We start from the raw sequence: 19043 nt of genomic DNA on the forward strand, positions 1-19043 counted from the left end.
GCAAAAGATCTGGTTAAGGATTATCTAGGAAGTTGATGCAGGATGGCAAGGTGAAAGAGTTCTGCCTCAGGGGAGAAAACTGCACCTGGGGGAGAATTTTAAAACCACCAAAATAAGTCTGAGGGAGAGGATATGGGGCTTTCTCTTTTTCTAGTTCCTGAAAAATGCATTTAATCCTTCTTTGAAAGGATTTTACTGTTAAGCACTACAAGGAAATATGGGAACAGGTGATAATTTACAATATCCACTAAAAAGGAAAGTTTACAAGTTACCAGCATCTTATCAGTTAATCTTGGTCTTACAACATAATGCTCTTGAAACTAGGCTTTATTCTTTCTTAGTTCCCTTTGTCCCTTATTTCAGATCTTAGTTCTTAACATTGGAGCCAGGAGACCCAATGTTGCCTGAGTTGGAAGTTGGATCAATTTCAGGGGAAGCAGCCCACTGGGCAAAATATAGTAAATCCTGAACTAAGAGTCAGGAAACCAGGATTCAAGTTCCAACCCTAAAATTTAATATTTACATTATCTTAAGCAAGTCATTTCACCATTTTTAATCTCTATTAGATCACTAGTCAAATGTTGATAATAATCCTTGCACTACCTGACCCATGGAGATATTTTGAAGAAAGAACTTTGTAAATCTTAAAGTACTATAGGAATTTGAGTGATGATGATGATGATGATGCTATTTTTAGCCAGTGGATTTGGCTTGGTAATGTGTGTCTCAGTGGCTCTAGGCTATAACCCTAAAATTCTTAACTGTGGGTGTGGAAACCCAGTCTAGAGGCAGGAAAGAAAAAACTTTTTAAAATTTTTCCCTCTCACCAGATGATACCATCTCCTAGGTAGGTACCTAGCCAGCAAGGAAATATACATCAGCCTATGTCCTCCAACCATGGACCTTAAAGTCCTATTCTTTCACCCTGAATTCCTAGCTAGGAAAGACCCTACCTATGTGACCTCTGAAGATTTCTTCTCCAGAGTTTCCACCTGAAGTAAATGTATAGCCCCTTGCCTTGTCTTTCTCTCCACTTACCCATTATCTCTGCCCAGGTTGGTTCACCTAGGCCACATTTCACAAGCTCACAGGTTTGCCTTTACTGGCTAAATCGGCAACCCAATCTATATATTCCTATACTGGTTTCTAGGACCCCCTTTTTTCTGACATCCATGTGTCTCAGGGAACACAAACTTTAATGTCCATGAGCCATTCATGACATTCTCATGATGCTATCAACATTCCCTGTATGGGATCTTTTCCTAAATGCACATAACCATACAATTTTGATGTTGGAGGAAACCTTATGGGTTCAGAGCATCCAATCTAAACCTTAGCAGAAATTATTTCTATTAACATCCAAAACAAGAGGTCATGCAGCTTTCATCAGAATATTCTACCTCCAAAATCAGTCCATTCTACTTTTGGGACAGTTGTGATAGGAGTTTTGTCCTTGTATCAAGTCAAAATCAATCTCTCTGTAACTTTCACCCATTTGTACTAGTTCTACTCACTTGAGTCAAGTAGGATAAGTACTTTCACATGAAAGCCCTTGTGGTTCCCTAAGTCATATTTTCTTCAGCACTAATACACTTGGTTCCTTTGATTGATCCTCATTTGGAGTCTCCCTTCATTCTTCTCACCATCTTGGTAACTCTCTTCTGTACATCTTTCAGTTTGTCACTACTCTTCCTAAACTAGCAAGCTATGTCTAGAACTAAAGAGAGCAGTCCAGATGTGATCTGAGCAGGGAGAGGATAATGGGACTTGATCTTCCCTGTTTTAGATGCCATGCTTACACTAATGCAGTGTAAAATTTGTTTTTCCTGCTCTAACTCTGTTTCCCCTCCTTAGATTGCCTAGCTCCCTCTTCCCTAGAGCCCATTTCATTGGTAAAACTTAAATAATATCAATATCCTATGATTAATGAGCAACTGATACCTATCCTTGGCCTAGACACTTGCTCTAACCACTTTCCAGTTCATAGATTGCTGAGTCATGGCTGGGGATGGGAATGGGGAGGTGAGTGGGTTATTCAAAACTAGGTTTACAACTGCTCAACTTATGTTCTACCCTTTAAACCAAATGAAAATAATTAACTTCTCCCATCCTCTGACTGAATAGGGCAGGGTCAGATATCGTATGTCGTTAAATTTAAAGTTATATAAAATGGTTGATGTGAAATAATACTTAGCTAGATATATCTAAATTACATCTACCTAATTGGAGAACTAGATTAGAGAATTTCCAATGAGTCATCTATAAAATGATGTAGCACAAATGGTTAAAGAATTTGGAGTCAGAAGACTTGGTTTCAAATTCAAATTCTGCTACTTACTATCCAGTATGATTTTTGGACAAGATGCTTCCCCTATTTGGGTCTCTGCTTCCTTGTCTGCAAAATGAGGGCCATTAGAATAAATTATTTCGAAGGTCCCTTTCCAGCCCTACATTCAACAATTTTCTTTTCTTATAAATAAACACCAAGTTGGTTTTGTAAAGTGAATATTGAATGATTGAGCACAAAAACGATTAATTCCCAGGAGATCAGGGTTCTGCACTGGGCCCTTTACTCTTTTCCCTTTATACTTCACTTAATGATCTAATCTGATCACATGGATTTAATTACTATCTCTATATTGATGATTCTCAAATCTACACATCCTGATTTCGCTTCTCTCCTAACCCCTAATCTTGCAGCTCCAACTGCCTTTCAGACATCTTGAAGGAGATGTCCAGTAAACTCAACATGCCTAAAACATAATTCATTATCTTTCCCTCTAAACCCTACTGTCCCCTAACTTCCCTATTACCAAAGAGGGCAATACTATTCTTCCAGTCACACAAGCTTGCAACCAGATATCATCCTCAACTCCTCACTATCTCTCACCTTCCCATTTCCAATCTGTTGCCAAGACTTTCACCTTTGCAACGTCTCTCAAATATGCCTTATATTCTCTGACACTACCACCACTTTGGTACATACAGTATCTTATCACCTCATGCCTGAATTATTACGGTTGCCTGCTAGTGGATCTACTGGCTTCAAGTCTCTACCCACTTCAATCCATCCTCCATTTAGCCACCAAAGTGATTTTCCTAAAGTACAGGTCAGTCCATGTCATCCTCCTACTCCACTGGCTCTCGATTAAAAACAGAATCTTCTGCTATTCAAATAAACAAGACTTTAGGAGTCTTCTTTATTTGAATAGCAGAAAATTTTGTTTTTGAGGAGGAAAGGTAGGAGGGGGTTAAACTTAGCCTCCTCCTACCATTCCAGTAGTCTTTTTACACACACTTTTTTCTATGAGACATACCCTGATCCTGGTTGTTCCACAAATAAGATATTCCATCTCTCAGCTTCAGGCATTTTCTCCAGAAATACCGGGAATGTATTCCCTCTTCATTTACACCTGCTGGCTTCTCTGGCTTCTTTCAGATCCCAGCTAAAATCCTATCTTTTATTGGAAGTCTTTCTCAACCTCTCAATTCTAGTGTCTTCCCTCTTATTTCCCATCTATCCTACATATACACTAGTTTGTACATATCTGTTTGCTTGTAGTTTCCTCCATCAGACTCTAAGGTCCTTGAGGGAAGGGATTTTTTTTTACCTCTCTTTGTATCTCCAGGGCTTAGCAGAGTTCTTGGTACATAGCAAGCACTAAATAAATGTTTTTGGCTGACTGAGAACAATCAGGCACTATTAAATTTCTATAAATAAGAGTAGCATAGTATAGATGAAAGGGCACTAGGTTTTTAAGTTAAGATATCTGAATTTGAATCCCAGTTCTGATTGCTAGATCTGTGACCTTGGGAAGGTTACTCGAGATCTTCGAGCCTCAGTCTCCTTCTTTGCAAAGGAATTATTATACTTATTCTATCTCATAAAGTTGTGGGGAAAGTACTTTGCATACTTTAAAATGCTATAAAAATAAGAGTTGCTATAATTATTTTCTTGGCAAAGTGAAAAACCCCATTTAGGCATGGGGACAATGACCTGGTGGAAAGAGCCCTGAACTTGAAGTCAAAAGACCTAGATTGCAGTATCAGCTTTGTCACTAACTCATATAACTTTTGGAAAGTCACATCTCTTTCTCCTCAGATTCCTCAAATATAAGAGGGGATAATAAAACTTGTATGCTTTATTTCACAGGTATTGTGAAGACTGAATGCATATGTAGCCATTTTGGCTGTTATCTACATTCTTCCATGTGTGTTATGGACATCTGTTCAGATAAAATTCAATTCTGCACCTCTTCTACTTTCTCAAACCTCAGAAAAGCTTCAAGATGATTTTTATGAACTAACTCAGCTGTTATAAGGCAAAGGGAAAATGGAAAGGAAAAAGAGAAGAAAGCATGAGTCCCTTTCTAAATTAAAAAAACAAACAAAGAAATGACTCAGTGGAAGGTACTCCCCAGGAGGAAGTACATTGTTCAGATGTTGGGCAAAGAGGGGCACAAAGGGTCAGTTCACCAAAACTTGGCTAGAAGTGAAATCAGGACTGTTAACTGACCAGAAGAGCATATATAAAGTAAAACTATAAGCAAAATATTCTAAAATTTGTGCATTATAAGCCTGAGTTCTAATTAGGGAAGCTGATAATCAGCCTTACAGGAACTGCTACCAGGGGTGGGGAACCTGTGGCCTCCAGGCCACATGCAGCCCTCTAGGTCCTCAAGTATGGCACTTTGACTCAATCCAAACTTCACAGAACAAAAAGCCGCATAAATATTTGTCAAGTGCTTACAACAGTAACTAGCACATAGTAGGCACTTAATAAATATGCATTCCCTTCCCCATTTGAGCAGAGACAGACGAGTCAGAGAAGTGAGAGGTACCCATTATGTGAGGCTTTTTGTGTCAGTAGGGAGCCTCTAATACAAAAATTATACATGTAAAATATTTTGTAAATTTTAAAGTACTATATTCAATAACCATTTAAAGTGCCTATTGTATATAGCACCCTGTGCTGGATACTAGGGAGATATATGGTTTAGATAAGAAAAAGTCCCTGCCCATGTAGAGTTTAAATCTAGTAAGCTGAAAAATAAATGCTACTCTTATTATTATCATGTTTCATCTAAGCCACTGAGCCTACATAATGCTAGCTATATTTAGAGTCATATAATTATTTATTTAGAAGGGACTCTAGACATTATCTAGTTCAGGGGTTCTTAACTTGGGGTCTGTGAACTTGCTTTCAAAAACATATTTTAATAAAGGTTTCAAAATAATTGGTTTCCCTTATAGTCCTATGTATTTTGTTTTATACATTTAAAATATTAGTCCAAGAAAGGATCCATAGCCTTCATCAGATTGCCAAAGCACTACATGATACAAAAAGGCTAGGAACCCCTAATTTAGTTCACATCCCTCCTCTTCCAAATGAGAAAACTGAGGCCCAAATACTTGAAGTAACTAACTGTCCAAAGTCACAACAGCTATGTAATTTAAGAGGCAAGACATAAACCAATGTTCCCGATTCCATATTTAAGACTCTTTTCAATATACCATTTGCTATCACACACACTCTATCTTGCCACCACTCCTCCATCCCACTATATCGATTTTTAGCCTAGTTATTAGGAAATAATAAGCATTTTGTGACAAATAAGAAATTACTCTGGAAGTTACATAGGAATTTTCTATTTTCTCTGATGTTTTGGAAGAAAAATTCTAATTTTGAATTTTCAGAGAGAAATCTTTGTATTTCATAATGCTTAGAGACAGCTGTGTTATAGAAGAAAGAATACTAGGCAAAGAATTGAGTAATGGGTTCTAGTGTTGGCTCTGCCATTTGGTAAACCTATCTGAAGCCATATTTCAAATTAACAAACTGACTCTAGGCAAATCAATTCTCTTATTTGGGTCCCTTTGTCTATAAATTAAGAAATCCTGTACTAGATGACCTCTAAAGGTCCTACTGGCTCTAACATTCTATTTTTTTAAAACTCATTTCTAATTCTAACATTCTAGCTCTAATTTTTTTTCCACCGCTAGCACTATATTCTAAGACCTAGAGTGACTTCTGGTTCTAATAATCTACATCCTAATGCCCCCTTCAGCTCTCACATTCTATATTCTATGTTCTAAATTTTCCCTCCAGATAAATTGTCCTTTGTTCTAAAGGAAAGATTCCCAAATTGTGGACCAGAGAGCCCTGAAGGAGGGGTGGGGAATGATTGACAAGAATATATACAATATATTCTTTGAATATATATGTAAGTCCATAAAAAAGAAAACATGCCTTCTGTAGACTGATAAAATGTCTTGGACATAGATGCATTATTAATTTTCAAATACACAGATACTACGGTGATTAATAAATTACAAATTAATTTAAAAACATTACTGAATCCATTCTAGCTTTTTGTCATTATTAATTTTCTTGGTCAATGAATAAAAATAGTACAAATACCATCATATGGAGGGTCACTGAACATTTTTGGCATTAAAAAATTGTCCTCATTTTGAAAAGATTGGGAAATCCTGTTTCAAGATCTCATTCGGCTCTAGCATTCTCTGTTTCAATGTTCCCTCTTAGTCTTAATAGTATATGTTCAATGTTCTAAAGTTCTCATCTAGATCTACTGTTCTGTGATTCTAAGGTGAGGATAGATGGCTTCAGAATTGCAAGTCCCAAGATGCATGGAGATCTAGGTATTCTAGGAGGAAGAGATTTTTCAGATAATGAGACTTCTACATTTCCAGTAAGTAGGGACCACAGAGGGAAGTCTGAAATATGCATCAAGCAAGATAGCTAGGCTTTCTGTTTCAATGCTGTGTGGTAAGTCCTGTTTATATTCCAACTCAATTAATTAGCAGTTAGCTTAAAACTCCATCATGACAACTTACCACCCTTAGAATAAGTTCTGGGTTTATTTTGTTTCCCTGGGTTTATACCTTATTTATTTAGTGCAGGGTTTCTACTTATGTTTAGGAGATCTATTTACTTAGGCTCTCCGGAACTTTAGGATGTTGCCTTATTTTGCCTGGTCTCCTGTCTGCCAGTAGAGTAGCAATGTTTAATCAAATCAATTATCAAGTTCTTTCTTAGTTGGATCGCATAGTTTTTAGAATTAGCTGTGATCTAGGAGCTAAGAGGTCTGTGTTCCAGTTCTGGCTCTGCCATCAACTGGCTGTTTGAACTTGAATAAGTCATTTAACTTTTTGTAGTTTCCTTACTGGTAAATGAGGGGGTTGGACTACATTGAAGATAGTTCTAACATTCTATGTTCTATTATCTTCACCTGCTCTCTGACACTGTATATTCTAAGGTTCTTTCCAATTGTAACATTCTGTGCTACAAGGTTAATTCCCATTCTAACATTCAACGTTCTACAGTTCTAGACTTTGTGCACTTTGTTCCAAAATTCTAGTTCCTCAGGTCCCTTCTGGCTCTAACCTTTTATATTTCTACATTTTATATTCTAAGATTCCTTCCAGCACTGACATTTCATGATTTTTATATATATTTCTTCATTAATAAGCCTCTTTCTTCCTTGGTATTTATAGGCTCTTTCCTCAGTTGGATTGGAAGGGCTTGGGTTATTAATATGAACCATGGGCTGAACTTATTAAATTTAAAAAGAGAGGAATCATGGTGTAGTAAATAAAAAGCCTACCTAAGAGCCAGGAAGACATGGGTTCAAATCCTACCTGTCATATACTGGCTCTGTGATCTTGAGAAACATAGTTAATCTCTTAAATGTCCCAGGCAATTCTCTAGGACTGTAAATTGTAGAATAGTTGCCAATCTGCATGAGTAGAGAGAATTTTTTTCAATAGGAGTTTGCTGTATGGATGAAATCATCAACCAGGACCTCCTCCTCACCACCATACACAAATACACACAAATCAATTACCAAATCAAAGAACATTTGCTAAGTATGCGCTTTGGGGCAAAGGCCTGCAATACATATTGAGGGAGAATAAAGAGATGAAAAAGACATTCATTGTCTTTGCCTGCAGGGAACTTGTAATCAAGCTGAAGAGGTAGAATGCATAGAGAAATAACTATGATATATATTAGAACATGGTTAAGACACAAGAGGGACAAAAGCTGTGAGAGCTTAAAACAGTTACGCCCAACTCACACAGAAATGGGGCCACTCAGCTGTAAGCATGTTATCTGTGCTTTATTGTAGTTTTACTTATTTTGTTAAATATTTCTCAATTCTATTATACTCTGGTTCAGGCTGCACTCTCATCAAGGTTGTGGGTAACATGCTGCTCTGACATGTTTGCCACCTTTGGTTTAGGAGATCCTGACTGAGGCTGGGGGAGAGGAATGAGAAGGTTTCACAAGTTCATAAAAGGCAGCTTAGTTTAGCAGAAAGAATATTGGATTTAATCATAATACCTGGGTCTTGTGAGAATCAAACTGACTCCATTTTGTGAACAACCTCCATTTTGAGATTTCAGTTTTGTTTTCCTGCATATTATCTGATTTGGGGGAATTTTACCTACTCACTCACCCCTCTCAACTCAGAAAATCCCAAATCTAGCCTCCAATAAGAAATCGGATAACATAATCCTATTTTGTAAAATACTTGCTTTCTTTTAATGTACAAAAATGCATGCAAAATCTGTATTCAGGGTTTTGTGCCTGCTGAGGGGCCCTGGATCCAATTTGTTGTCACTGCACACTTTGCAAATAAAGCAGACAGCTCAGATTTTGTTTCCTCAGTTTTCATAGATTCACTCATGATAGGTGGCAACCACAAAGGGACTTCAGTGGAGATCTTGGACCCCTGGACAGCTTTTTAGAATAACTCCCTAAAGTGAGCTCCAGTTGATTATTTTTTTACTGAGGAACTTCTTCATGGAAGACTGACCCAGAGGTTCAACTTCCCCTTAATACTGAATTCTTCCAAACTGAGATAAGCCCCCACACTGCTGGGGAAGCTCCTCTAAGGGAAAGCTGGGACCCAGTATTAACATATCAAAAAAGAACACCTCCGGAAAACTTCCTTATAGCCTGGGACCAGAAAAAACTTTCAGGTTCAACCAAGAAACACCAAAAAATAAAAAACTATGTTATTGAATTATGTGAAATTTGGCGTAAGACTACAAAAGGTTTGGCTGGTAATTTATTTTGGCTCAAATATGGTACTTTTCATTATTATAAACTGAAGAAATTAAGGCTAGTCACTGAAAATTTCTCATTTCATATCAGATGCAATACTGATTTTGCTGGCCCACTTTATGTGATGGACTGGGCCTGATATCCCCTAAAAGACTTTCTTCTTTATATTTTGTCCTGCCTATTCTTCTCCAGTCTTCTTAGGACTACCACCACTCTTTCTGTCACTTCACCTTCTCTACCTCCAGAGAACCTCTGCGGCTTGCAGAGAACAGGATTCCAATAGGCTGGTCACATTGTTCAAATGACAAATGTACATTTGCCTAAAGGACCATTTTATGGAGAATTCACACAAGGCAGGTGCTCATATGGTGATCAGATGAAGTGATACAAGGACACTCTCAAGGTCTCATTGAAGAACTCTGGAATTGTGTGACATGGGAGATATAGTGTCAAAAGACTGAGTAAGACAGAATTGCAGTAGCTCAAAAGAAACGAGATGCACAAATTTAGAAACATCTCCAGTCCAAACATTCATGTGGACTATTTGTGTCTGACCTGTGGTAGAACCTTCTGAGCTTGTGTAGGTCTGATAAGGCACACACTAACTTTATTGCAACATAGTGATGTCATTTTGGTCCTCTCTGAGTATGAAGGACAACCAACAAGGCATGCTGCTAAACAGCCTTCTTCTTCTTCTTCTTCTTCTTCTTCTTCTTCTTCTTCTTCTTCTTCTTCCCCTCCTCCTTCTTCCTCTTCCTCTTCCTCTTCCTCTTCCTCCTCCTCCTCCTCCTCCTCCTCCTCCTTCTTCCTCTTCCTCTTCCTCTTTCTCTTCTTCTTCTTCCATCTTACTCCCTACTGGTGTAACAGGAGATTTGATCTCCTCTGAACATGAAGGACCTGTTACATGTGTCTTTCCTTTCTGGGAAAGGATTGTACCTGATCCAACCTACCAAAATATTATTATCTATAAGAAACCATCAACCTTTCTGTCTCTCTCATTTCTCCACATGGAGGAGAGATACTTCTAAATTTGATGAGGATCCTGGGGCTGTTATAACCCAATTTAAGGTCATATTTAGATATTATAATCCTAAATTGGGAGATGTAACTGATTTAATGGAGACCTTACTTTCCCTAGGGGGAAAGAATTGCCATTACTGAGGTTGCTAATAGATAAGCCCCAGTAGCAGGAGTACTTCCTGGCCCAGCCTCTCTTCCTAATTGGCCACCAAAAGATCCTCATTGGAACCCTAACATTCTAGCCAACTATATCAGGCTACAACAGGCTAGGAAATCTTTGATTAGAAGCAAGGAAGTGTGCTACCCACTGAAAATCAGAGTAAGTTCCAAGAAACTGTTCAAGAAGAAAATGAAACCCCTAACCACTTTTATGGTAGGTTTTATAAGAGTGCTAAGCGGTACACTGGGTTAGATCTACTCAATCTGAGAGACGTGAAAATTATTAATTGAGCCTTTGTTAATCAATCCATGCCAGAAATATGAACATACTTTCATAAGAGTTGTACTGTTGGCATAAAAAGGGCATTGGTGAGCTTAAAAAGCATCGCTCAATATGTTTATGAAGGGAGAGATAAAGAGGAGAAACCTAAGCCAAAACTTCAAACAATCTTGGCCCCTGCCCAAGCAGCTCCGGCTCCCTTCCAAGCTTGGGCCCCTGCCCAAGCAACTCCGGCTCCCATTCAAACTGTATCAAGGAACTGGGGGCTGCATGAGTGTTTTTATTGTCACAAAAAGGGCCATCTTTTCAGAGAATGTAGAAAGAAATAGGACTCAAGCTATAGAAATAAAGGGGACCCTGGAAGGACCCAGGCAGGATCTTTGGCATGAGGGTATGGAGAGAAGCAGGGACATAAGATTCTGATGAGAATTTTTTCATTTTTCCCAATCCTGATGTCCTTGCTCCAATTATCCCAGTCTCTACCTCTTCCCACACTAGTGAACCCTATGTCTCCCTGAGAGTTGGTAACATGATTTATAATTGCTTATTTAGATACTGGAGCGTCTATTCTCGTTTTGATGAGCAAACCAGATTCTGAGTGTACTTCTATTGGATCTCTAAATATTGTTGAAATGGGGAAGTCCTCAAATTGTCTCCCTGTATGATTATTGTTGGATCTCTCTCAGTAGAACATTCTTTTCTCTTTATGCCCAAATCCCATTAACCTGTTGGGCCATGATCTCCTCTGTAAACTTAGGGCCTCTATTTCCTTTTCCCTGATGGATCTCTGCTTTTGCAAATCCCTTTGTTCTCTGTATTGATGCAGAATACCAAAGAGACCCCAGATGATAGTCCAGGGATTCCATCTGACATCCCTGATTCTCAAATGTAGGATTGCTAAAAACTGTTAAAATCTGCTGCCCTCTTCACCCTCAAGAATAAGGAGGTACCACACTATTATTTCCTCAATATCCTTTGTCCAGAGAGGCCATCAAAGGTATTAAACCCATCATTGACTCTCTGAGGGATCAAGGTATTATTTTTCCATGTAAATCCCCTTAGAACACTCCTATCCTCCTTATTAAGAAACCCAAGCCAGGCCCTGATAGTAAACCTGTTTATCACTCTGTACAAGACTTATATGCTATTAACGCTTATATTATACCCAGACACTCAGTAGGTCCCCGTCCTATGACCATCACCTTAACTTTCCTGTGAGGCTACCTGTTTTAGACCTGTGATAGATCTTTGCTCAACTTCTTTCCCCCAGCATTCTCATTCACCCTGAAACTCAATATCTGTTTGCCTTCACCTGGAAGAACACACAACGAATGTTGACTCATCTCTCTCAAGGATATGTAGAAAGTTTCATTTTGTTCTCTCAAAGATTGCTGCAGCATTTGGCTTCCATTACTTTCAAGGGTTCCTCTCTGATTCAGAACATTGATCTCCTACTAGCAGCACCTAGCATTGAGGTCTGTCAAAATGACAGTCAACAGCTTCTTCTCCAAATTCATCTAAGAGATCAGAAGGTTTCTAAATCAAAGGTGCAATGGTACCTCCCCCAGGGGAAGTACCTCAGTTTCATTCTTTCTGCAGGTACTCGCTGTTTCCCCAAAGTGTGTACAGGCTCATCAACAATTGTTGGTTAACACAATTAAAAGACAATTACATGTTATTTTGGGGGCAGCTGGATGGATATTTCCTCCAGCAGATTCCATCCTCTGATGAGATCACTAAGCCTCTAGTTTTTCTAATCAAAGATAATATTTCAGGATCTTTGCAGCCTGAACCAGAACATCTTATTGCCCTTGTGGACCTTAAGGAAGCTTCATTAGCTCCAGTACTAGGACTTTCAGATTACCGTAAGCCCTTTTCTCTTTTTGTACACAAACATAAGGCAATAGCTCCATGGGTCCTCACTCAATCCCTTGGCTCCTCTCTTCACCTTATAGCATATTACTCTGCTCAGCTAGATTCAGTGGATGCAGAGGCTACTCATTTCCTGAGAGTGGTAGTAGCCACTGCCTTTTAGTTGAAAAGGCATGTGATTTTGGGGACCCCACTTGTCATGCAGTGTCCCCATGAGATTAAGGCTCATCACGTTCATCATACTCAAGCTTCTCTCATCAAAGGCTTGTTAGACATGAAGTGACTTTACTAGGCAGAAAGAAATGTGATGCTGAAGCATTATTTAGTTCTTAACCTAGCCATGTTAGGATATGAATGTTATTTTTAAAATTTAATAGGGAGCCTCCCCATGACTGTTCCTCTTTGGTAGATATGGCCAAGAGACCCTGAAATGACCTCTCTGATACCTCCTTGCAGAACCCTGTTGACATCCTATATACAGATGGTTCCTCTTTTATGAAATGGTATTCAGTACACAGTCACTGCCAGGGTCTCCAACCATAACATTGTTTGAGCAGCCTATCTGCTACCTAACCTCAGCACCAAGGCAGCTGAATTGATATGCTTACATAAGCTTGCCATTTGTCTACTGGATAAAATGTGACCCCCTATACCAATCCCTATTGTGCTTTTGGAGTCTGTCATACTGTCAGGAAGCTGAGGGTTTTCTTGACTTCTTATAACAAGGTGAATATACAACTGCGAATACACAATACATTAGTGAACTTTTATCCTAGTGGCTCTGGCCCTTGTTCATCGTCCTGCCCACACTAACAAATGTGCTGACATTACTGCAAGACTTGCTTCCCTTGAAGGTCTCACACATGTGTTTCATCTTTCTTCCTTTGATGATGTTGACCACTCTCTATCTTACAACTCTGAGATTGCAAAATGCAAACTATTTCTGAGCTAAGCAGGTATCTGCGGTCTAGGTGACTGTAAAAGGCAAGCCACTCCTTCTTTGGAGTTCCTATCACCAAGTATGTCTGTTTGCCCACAAAGGAGGGGACACAAGAAATTGTTGCTATGATTAGAAGGGCATGGGTTGCCCCTGGTATCATCCATGTTGCTGTGTGTATTTGTGCCTATTTTACTTGTCAGGCATTTAATCAACATGCATTTTGTGTGGTCACTGTCACTTCTGGAAGCTGCCCTCTAGCTTATACCTTCTTTTGAACACTTGCAAATTGATTTCACATGCACGCCTAAGTCTGGCCTCTGAAGAGTCTGCTTAGTTGTTGTTGATCATCTCACACATTAGGTGGAGGCATTTCATGGTTTTCTAAAGCCATAATGAGTTTTGTGGCTAAAATTTTTCTCAAAGAAATTGTGCCCCTCTTTGACTCAGAATGTCTCACTTCACTGATACAATTCTCAAATTTTTACATGTCTCACGGTGACTTCTAGATTTTATAACCTCTATCACCTCCAGAGTTCTGGTCAGGTTGAACATATGAACAAAGAATTTAAGACCATGATTGGCAAACCGTGCACTGAGACCCACCTTAAATGGCCTGAAGTACTCCCCCTTGCTTTACTTCATCTGTGAAATAGACCAAGGAGAGAATTATATCTTTCTCCTTTTGAAATGCTTTTTGGTCATCTTCCTACAAAAGTAAACCTTTTCTCCCCAGTATACATGTCATTACTTGGAGGAGATACTTCTGCTGCTTCTTCTATATAGGAACTACAAAAAAGACTGAAGGAATTCCACACCATAGGAGCTGTAGTACAGACTAGGCCTCTGGACTTCTCATTACATGGTTTTCATCCTAGAGATAAGGTCTACATCAAGAATTTCAGCAGACCAGTGGACTTCAACCTGCCTAGGAAGGCTCATTCCAAGTATTGCTGACCACCACAACTGCAGTCAAGAGCTGAGAAAAAAACTCTTGGATATACTATGTTCCCATAAAACCTGTTTCTTACTGTTTCACATAAAAGCAATGTATCCAAAAATCTTTTTGCTTTTTCTTAATCTTAATATTTTTATCTGTTGTTACTTTCTTCCCCAGTTGACTCTTCTCTGGAGGACTAGAGAACAGGGGACCCTAAAAGCAAATTCATCTGTCTTTAGGGAAATTTTGGCAAATTTAGGATATTGGATACTTTTGAAATGGATACTTTTTACTATACCATTTGATTTATGCCTATGCTGGCTATTGCTTATTTCTGATGTTATTACTGACTGCTCTTTCCAAATTCCATTCCTACCAGGAGAACTGGAAAAGCTTAATATTATTAGTAAACTTCATGGTGATGTAGCGCATACTTTGTATCACCTTACAGCAATTGGGCCCCATGAGTGCTGGGTTTGTCATCATCTCCACCAGAGTGATCCTGATTGATGGGTAGTGCTCTCTATTAAAATTCTCCCACCACCAGCAGATTACATTTACTTTGTGTATCCTAAAATAACACCTTTGAAAGGGGCTTCTATATCCTTTACTTACGTCATTTACAGTATTTATGCCCCTAGAAGGAAAATAGAAGATAACAAGCCAAGACTAATATCAATGACCCAACTTTATAACAAACAACTTATTTTCAAATTTAATGAGTACCCTGATGTCAACAAATTTAGGATTGTATTGCTTATATTTGCCACTCCCCTTCTTAGTTTTTATTTCTGTATCAAAAAGATGCAAGGTCCTAATGATAATGTAGATTTAGGACATTGGAAGATGTATAAATGGACTTTTGCTTTTCCTGATATTACCAAAGGAGACCCTTTTACTTGTGCCAAAATCTGCCTCTTTAATGGGATTAGAGACAAGAAACCTCATTGTATTTCTTTGGCTAATCTTACCAATAATGGCTCTAACTGAACCAAGTATGATGCAACCTTCTATACAAATTTATATTATAAAAATAATCAAACTTTTGGAGGAATTAAATATTCTCCTTCAGAAATTCCTTGGGGACTAGTGGCCCCTGGACAATTCTTTGTGGCAAAAAAACTGGTCTGGCACATATAGGATCACCTATTTGTCCCTACCAATATCAGTCTTTAATCAAACCATAGGACTTGGGAGTATTGTGGTTTAAATATCAAAAAAAGACAAGTTACAACCCAAAACTTGGTAAAACAAAATAGAAATGGGATGAAATGTCTTTGGTCCCTAATTCCACATACTGGGGTCTGTGCTTTGGAACAGGTTGCTAGGAACGTTTCACTGGAAATTGAAAAACTCACACAGCCCACAAGTAAGTCCATCTCCTTCCAAATTGAGGTAGATTCTTTACCACAAATGGTCTTGCAAAATTGTATGGTCTTAGACCTTATTATGACTTCACAAGGAGGAGCCTGTGATATGATCAATCAATCCTATTATTCCAATATTAACTGCTCAGAAAGGTTGTAATGAGCCTTCAGGAAATCCAACAGATTACAACAAAAACACAATTGCGTAAACTAAGTGATCCCTGTTGGAATCCTTCAGCCAGGTTCTCTTGGTTGCAGTAAATGGCATATTACCCACCATAGGTAAATGAGTTCTCTTTATTTTAGGCATCATTATTATTCTTAGACTTTATATTAGTTGTTGCATAAAGATATATGAAAGGATTCTTCCTAGTGGTCTTTTCTTGGTTCATGATTCTGATAATGAGCATGGAAGAAACCTTATAAATTTGGTTTATAGATAGTGATTCATGATGATGGGGATCCATGATGGGGATCCACCACCATAGATCAAAGGCGGGAACTGTGAGAATCAAACTGACTCCATTTTATGAACAACTTCCATTTAGAGACTTGAGTTTTGTTTTTCCATACATCTGACTTCAGGGAATTCTATCTGTTTGCACACCCCCCTTCCAATTGGAAAGTATCAAATTTAACCTCCAATAAGAAATCAGATTATATAATCTTCCATCCCATTTTGTATCCTTTATATTGTTTTCTTTTAATGTATAAAAATCTATGCAAAAATCTGTATCCTGGGTCCTTGTGCCTGCTTAGAGGCCCTGGACCCTATTTGTTCTGCAAATACAAATATGCAAATACCTTGCAGATAAATCACATAGTGTGGACTTTGTTTCCCCAGTTATTATAAATTCACTTGTGACAGTCTTGACTTTGCCTCTTACTAACTGGGTGTTTGTAGGCAAGCCAGGGAACTCAGCTTCAGATTTCTCACTTGCAAAATAGGAATAATATACTTGCACTGCTTACTTTACAGGGCTATTGTGAGGAAAGTGTTCTATAAACCTTAAAATGCTATAGAAATTAGTCAAGTCATTTCCCTTCTCCAAACCTTAGTTTCTTCAGCTATAAAATGAAAATAAGCATACTTTTGCTACCTACCTACATTATAGCATTATAAGGAAAACCTCTGCAAACTATAAAACACCATATAAATGTTAGTGTCTATTATTAGTAGTAATTTGAATAATATCATATTAATGACTATACATGACTTGACTTCTCTGGGGCTTTAGCACTGACCTCAGCTGACCTGCTTCAATGCCCGGCAGTAGATGCCTCTCAGCCTGGAACCAGCTTTCCTTGCCTTGACTCTTTGTCTTTGATGTTGTTGTGGAATGACCACTGGATCTGTAGTAAGAAGGCCTTAGTTTGAGTTCTAGTATTGTCACTGATTACCAGTGTGACCTTGAGCAAGTCACTTTTTCTTGTCTGGGCCTATGTAAATGAAGGGGTTGAACCAGATGACCTCTATAAGTCCTATGATACTGTGGTAGTTGCTGCTTGCTTTAGCCCTTTGCTTCTGAGCCTCATCTGATTCTACTTATGGCCATATTCTGAATAAGTGCAAAGTTTAATTTACAGTTTGAAGTCTGACCTTAATATCAAATTTCTCCAATATTCAAGTGCCTAACACAGAACTCTGTTCAGATAGGATCAACTTGGGAAAAAATATTAACTACATATTAAAAAAATAATTTTTAAGAAAGATTATGCAAATTGTATCTAAGTGCTTATCTTTTATACATGATTAGTAATTTATTAATTTTCTCAGTACCCTTCATTCTTACTGGCCTTAATCTTCATGAAAATGCAAGTGACTCTGGAACAAACAAATTTACAACTGCTAATAAGAGGCTTGGAGATCAATAGCCTTTTTTCTGATACAGATTTACCTGTCAATCACTCAGCAAAACTGGGTAATGGTTTTTCAGAAAACTGGAAAGAAAATTGGATGAGAGTAAGAAAACTAGAATTTTAGTTCCAATTGTGCCACTAACTTGCGTTACAGAAATTCATGAATTGATGAAAAACCTCCAAATGTAAATCAAACTTTGCTTTTTATTCAGTACAGCAATCTAACTACTATATAAATTCAAAATTCATCATTTCATTCACACTGACTTGACACAGGCAAACCGCTTCACTTCCTAGGACCAAGCTTGTAAAATGAAAATTGGACTACACGATTGCTAAGGTTTCTTCCTGTCCTCAACTTGTACTTGTTATGTTCTTTTTTTGTATTCTTTATTTGTGATGTTCTTTTGTCTGTTGTGTCTTTCTTTTCCAACTCAAACCTCCCACATTCCATTCTCCTCATACATTTTATGTTCTCAGCTACCTCTGGGATCTCCCACCCTAGGAGATTCCATGATTAGAGAGGTGATATAGAGCTATTGTACTTAGCCCAAGTAGACTACAGACACAGCACTCAGTACTTCCAGGATGGTCATATTTTAAGAACACATAGATAACAAACTAGAGTACCAAAAAGACAGGCTGGAATTATGAGGAGTCTGGAAACCATATCATTTGAATCCAGTATAAAGATGTAGGTATAATTCTTCTAAAGAAGAGCTATGTATATCTGTACAGAATTGTATGCAGTCGTGGGGAGGGAGGGGGGTAGTGGGGGGTAGGTGTGGGGGGGATAAAATCTCAATTGTATGGCAGTGATTGTTAAACATTAAAAAATAATAAAAAAAAAAAAAAAGAAGAGCTATGGGTACCATGACAATTGTCTGTGAGTACTTGAAGAGGGCTATCATGTATTAAGCTATGTCCTGCTTGGTCTCAGAAGGCAGAACTAGGAGCAACTGGGGCAGGGCATATTACAGAGAACAGATTTCAGTTCAGAGTCAGAAACTTTACAACAATTAGAGCTACATTGCAAAGGAAGGAATGCACAATTCTTTGAAGTAATGAATTTCCTTTCATGGGACATGTTCAAACAGAGGTTAATAACTTGCAAGGATGATGTTGCAGAGAAAATTCCTGCTAAGGGTAGGAGGCAGGAAGATGTGACCTCTTAAGTCCTGGATCTATCCAATCAATTTGAAAAATACATAAATAATCCTAGTGCAAGTCAGAATGTATTAAATGTCATAAACTTCATGAAATCACAGAATTTTCAGTGTTGGCAGGGACCTCAGTGGTCACCTGGTCCAAATGATAACTGGATGAGAGTCTCTACAACCACATATCAAATAAGTGGTCATCCAGCTCTACTTGAAAACCTCCAGGGAGGGGAAAATCAATTACTTCTGGAGGCAGCCCACTGCACTTCTGGATAGCTCTAATAGTTAGAAACTTTTTCATTTCATCAAACCAAAATTGACTTCTCTTCAATTTCTACACATTATTTCTAGTTCTGC

The 19043-nt window shown here is 38.3% G+C and overlaps 1 protein-coding gene across 10 annotated transcripts in view; it reads right to left on the minus strand.

Moving 5' to 3' along the window:
• TTLL11 (tubulin tyrosine ligase like 11) overlaps positions 1-19043 on the minus strand; it is a 268011-nt gene that overhangs the window by 105767 nt on the left and 143201 nt on the right. For 6 of the 10 annotated variants that reach the window (XR_011972101.1, XM_072631816.1, XM_072631810.1 and 3 more), the window contains exon 7: positions 16912-17019. The exons of the other annotated variants lie outside the window; for them this stretch is intronic. Coding sequence is in view for 5 of the 6 variants with exons in the window: in XM_072631816.1 (XP_072487917.1) it covers positions 16912-17019 (108 nt within the window). In the remaining variant the exon portion in view is untranslated. The remainder of the gene's footprint in view (positions 1-16911; positions 17020-19043) is intronic. 10 annotated transcript variants of the gene reach the window in all.

This window comes from Notamacropus eugenii, chromosome 1 (assembly GCF_028372415.1).
Source record: "Notamacropus eugenii isolate mMacEug1 chromosome 1, mMacEug1.pri_v2, whole genome shotgun sequence".
NCBI classification, from domain to species: domain Eukaryota; kingdom Metazoa; phylum Chordata; class Mammalia; order Diprotodontia; family Macropodidae; genus Notamacropus; species Notamacropus eugenii.